The 3,649-nt window shown below is 45.7% G+C and overlaps 1 protein-coding gene across 3 annotated transcripts in view; it reads left to right on the top strand.

Moving 5' to 3' along the window:
• The window catches only part of Fbxo36 (F-box protein 36), a 72,055-nt gene that overhangs the window by 47,248 nt on the left and 21,158 nt on the right, over nucleotides 1-3,649 (top strand). For all 3 annotated transcript variants that reach the window (XM_026786087.1, XM_005361509.2, XM_005361510.2), the window contains exon 2: nucleotides 1,197-1,305. In XM_026786087.1, coding sequence (XP_026641888.1) covers nucleotides 1,197-1,305 — 109 coding nt within the window. The remainder of the gene's footprint in view (nucleotides 1-1,196; nucleotides 1,306-3,649) is intronic.

The raw sequence follows: 3,649 nt of genomic DNA, 5'->3' as shown, positions 1-3,649 counted from the left end.
TTTGGAGCCTGTCCTGGAACTAGCTCTGTAGACCAGGCTGGTCTCGAACTCAGAGAGGTCCGCCTGCCTCTGCCTCCCGATTGCTGGGATTAAAGGCGTGCGCCACCAAAAAAATAAAATCTTTAAAAGCTAAGGAGGCACACAGTCTGTAGCCCTTTAAATATCCTGGTACAACACAGCACATCATCAACTTACAGAACTGCCAGGCATCCCTTCAGCCCTAAAATGACAACCAGATGGGGTTTCTGTCAGGCACAAACCTATAGAGATGAAGAGAATTAAAAGTAACAAAAGGGTCATGTTTTTTGGTTGGTTGGTTGGTTGTTTTTTTTCAAGCCAGAAAGTAGTTCATAGTGGAGCTTAGGCTGGAAACCCTGACGGGAGAGCCAGAGGCCAGTGGAGGTGGGGAGGTGCAGGAGGAATTGATTGTGATGACAGTACTATGTAGTCCTGGGTGTTCTGCCTGCGTGTACGGCTGTGCACCATGTGCACACAGTGTCCAAGGAGGCCAGAAGAGGGAGTTGGGTTCCCCTAGGACTGGGTTACAGATGGTTGTTAACAGCTGCATGAATGTTGGGAATGACAGCTCTTGGCCACTGATCTATCTTTCCAGCCTCGGTGACCTGGCAGACCTGGTAGAATCTTTTTTTCTCCCCTCGAGACAGGGCTTCTTTGTGTGACTTTGGCTGTTCTGGAACTTCCTCTGTAGACCAGGCTGGCCTCAAACTCACAGAGACCCACCTGCCTGTTTCCAGTGTGTTGGAATTAAAGGCGTGCACTGCCTGGTTTCCGACATAATAGATCTTAAAATCCTTTACAACACTGATTTTGTAACGCTAATCTCTAAGGAAAGTGTTCACTGATGCCCAGATATTACTTCACAGTGTAAAGTTATTGCTGATATTGGGAGCATAGTCCAACGTGCATATTCCAGGCACCTTTCAACACCCTAAGTTTAAGGTAGGCATAGTAGACCATGCCTGCCAGCACTTGGTAGACAGAAACGGAGAATCAAGCATTCAAGGTTAGTCTTGGTTACTTAGTGAGTTCTAGGTTGGTCTGGGCTACATGAGACCTTGTCTCAAATAAAATAAAATTAAAATAAATACACAGACAACAAACAAAAACCCTAAACTTAACGTAGCTGACAGGGTTAGAGTCATTTTTAACTGCTACCAACTCCTGTTTAATCACAGATGATCTTTAGATGGTGGAAGATTTCCCTAAGAAGCGAGTTTCGGACAGCAAAACCTGGAGAGATAAAGGAAACCCATGAAGACTTCCTAGACAACTCTAATCTTCAAGGTGAGGCAATCACACCCCAGCATATGCAGCAGCGATGGATCACAGGCTTCATACTTATGTAATTAATTATGTTCTTAGAAATAATAGGCTGGGGGGCTGGAGAGATGGCTCAGTGGTTAAGAGCATTGCCGGCACTTCCAAAGGTCCTGAGTTCAATTCCCGGCAACCACATGATGGCTCACAGCCATCTGTAATGAGGTCTGGTGCCCTCTTCTGGCCTGCAGATATACACACAGTACAGAATATTGTACACATAATAAATAAATATTTTTTAAAAAAAAGAAAAAAGAAAGAAAGAATAGGCTGTGCTATGCTGGTGCAAGCCTTTGATCCCAGCACTTTGGAGGCAGAGGCAGGTGGATGTCTGAGTTTGAGGCTGGCTAACCTGGTCTACAGAGAGAGTTCCAGGACAGAGAAAACTATTACACAGAGAAACCCTGTCTTGAAAAAACCAAACCAAATCAAAACAAAACAAAAAAAAAAAAAAAAAAAAAAGAAAGGAAGGAAGAAAGAAAGAAAGAAAGAAAGAAAGAAAGAAAGAAAGAAAGAAAGAAAGAAAGAAAGAAAGGCGATGGCATAGTGGCTAAGCCTATACTGTGCTCTTGCAGAGAACAGGAATTCAATTGCCAGCGCCTGTGGGAGGAGGGGTTTACAACTCCAGCTTCTGGGATCTAGTGACCTCTTCTGGCCTCTGTGAGCAACTGCACAACCCACACCCACATTAAAAAAAAAAAAAAGGTTTGTTTGTTTGCTTGATTTTTGTTTTTTCTAGATAGGGTTTCTTGTAGTCTTGGTTGTCCTGGTCCTGGAACTCACTCTGTTGTAGACCAGGCTGGCCTTTAACTCACAGAGATCCAACAACTTTTGTCTTCCAAGTACTGGGATCAAAAGCTTGTATCACCATGGCCCAGCTAAAACAAGTCTTTCAAAATCTCTTTAGAATCAAAAAACTAAATTTGAGATAGTGTCTTCTGCATCTTCGCATTGTGTCATTTTCTGGGGAGATGTGAACAGATGTATGCTTGCCCCAGATAGTATAACAATAACAGACGTGATTCCACCCAAGTACGGCGAGAACACTGGGGTTAGTCACAGGCATCTGGGTGACTCAAAGGCAGCTGTGTCATTGAAAAGACCAGCCCTGAGTAGCTGATGACTCAGATGGCCGCGTCGGCACACACGTCGCAAGCAACCCGGTAGTCACTGCTGTTCATCTCTACCCTCCGGTCTTGGAGAACCATGCAGAAAGACGTCTCCCTCAGCAGGAGAGAAAGAGGCCACACATAGCAGGTCTGGGGGAGGGAGGATCATTCGGCCAGCTGGAGCCTCCTTGCTGCCACTAGCCAGCTGTTGTAACTACAGTGACAGCTCAGCCTCTTTGTGAGTCACTTTCCTTGTTCGGACTGGAGATAATCATGGCCACTTTATTCAGTCATCCTGAGCCTTCTGTGACTCGCTGGGCGTTATATGTAATCAGCTCTTAATTATCGTTTGCTGTATCGTTAAGCAGACAGCGTTCCACTGGACTTACTTTTCCGTCTCCTCTTGGTCATCTGCCTAAGGTCCCCTACATGATTTTCTCATGCAGAGATCCTGGCAGAGGTTCTGAGCATGTCACTCTTGCTGCCTGGACCTCTCAGCGGTACTTAGCAAGCAGGTGGTATTTCCTGTCATTTGACCTCAGTCTTAGTTTTTGTCCCTCACTGGCTTCTTAGGCTTCAAATCAAGATGACTAGGAGTTCAAATCTGTGCCTTGCTCCTGTCTGTTTATGGTTATGCCCTGGGGGATCTGGTTCAGACTCTAACTTTCAATGCCATCTATAGGGCTCAGTAGTGAGGAGCATCTCCTATTCTTGCAGGGGACCCAATTCCTGCTTCTGGCACCGTGGGCAGACACACATGTATAGACACACACACACACACAAACCTCTTACTGAGTTGCCTCATCCAGCCTTGATGTGATGGTATACCCCCCCCCTCCCCGCCGCCCCCAAGACAGCATTTCTCTGTAGCTTTGGAGCTACACACACACACACACAACTATAATTTAAAAAATCTTCTAATCTCACCTTCCATGAGATGGTAGGTGGGAGGGGGTAACCTCAAGCCACAAATTCTGATGTTACTCTTTATGTCTCTTCCTACCAGTGTTGGGCCCTTCCCAATCACGATAATCTCGGCAGTGGCAGGCAGGTTCCAAGAAAACCAGTGCCCTTAACCTCTGTCTGAGCCATCTCTCCAGCCCCTTCTAGCTCTTTTAAGCCCTTAGATGACACAGTGACACAGTCCCAATCGCAACCTCAACCTCAGGAGACCCTGTTTCTTTCCTTTTTTTTTTTTTTTT

This window comes from Microtus ochrogaster, linkage group LG4 (genome assembly GCF_000317375.1).
Source record: "Microtus ochrogaster isolate Prairie Vole_2 linkage group LG4, MicOch1.0, whole genome shotgun sequence".
Classification (NCBI taxonomy): Eukaryota; Metazoa; Chordata; class Mammalia; order Rodentia; family Cricetidae; genus Microtus; species Microtus ochrogaster.
Note: the sequence above shows the minus strand (reverse complement) of the source record. Positions and strands in the feature narration are given on the sequence as shown.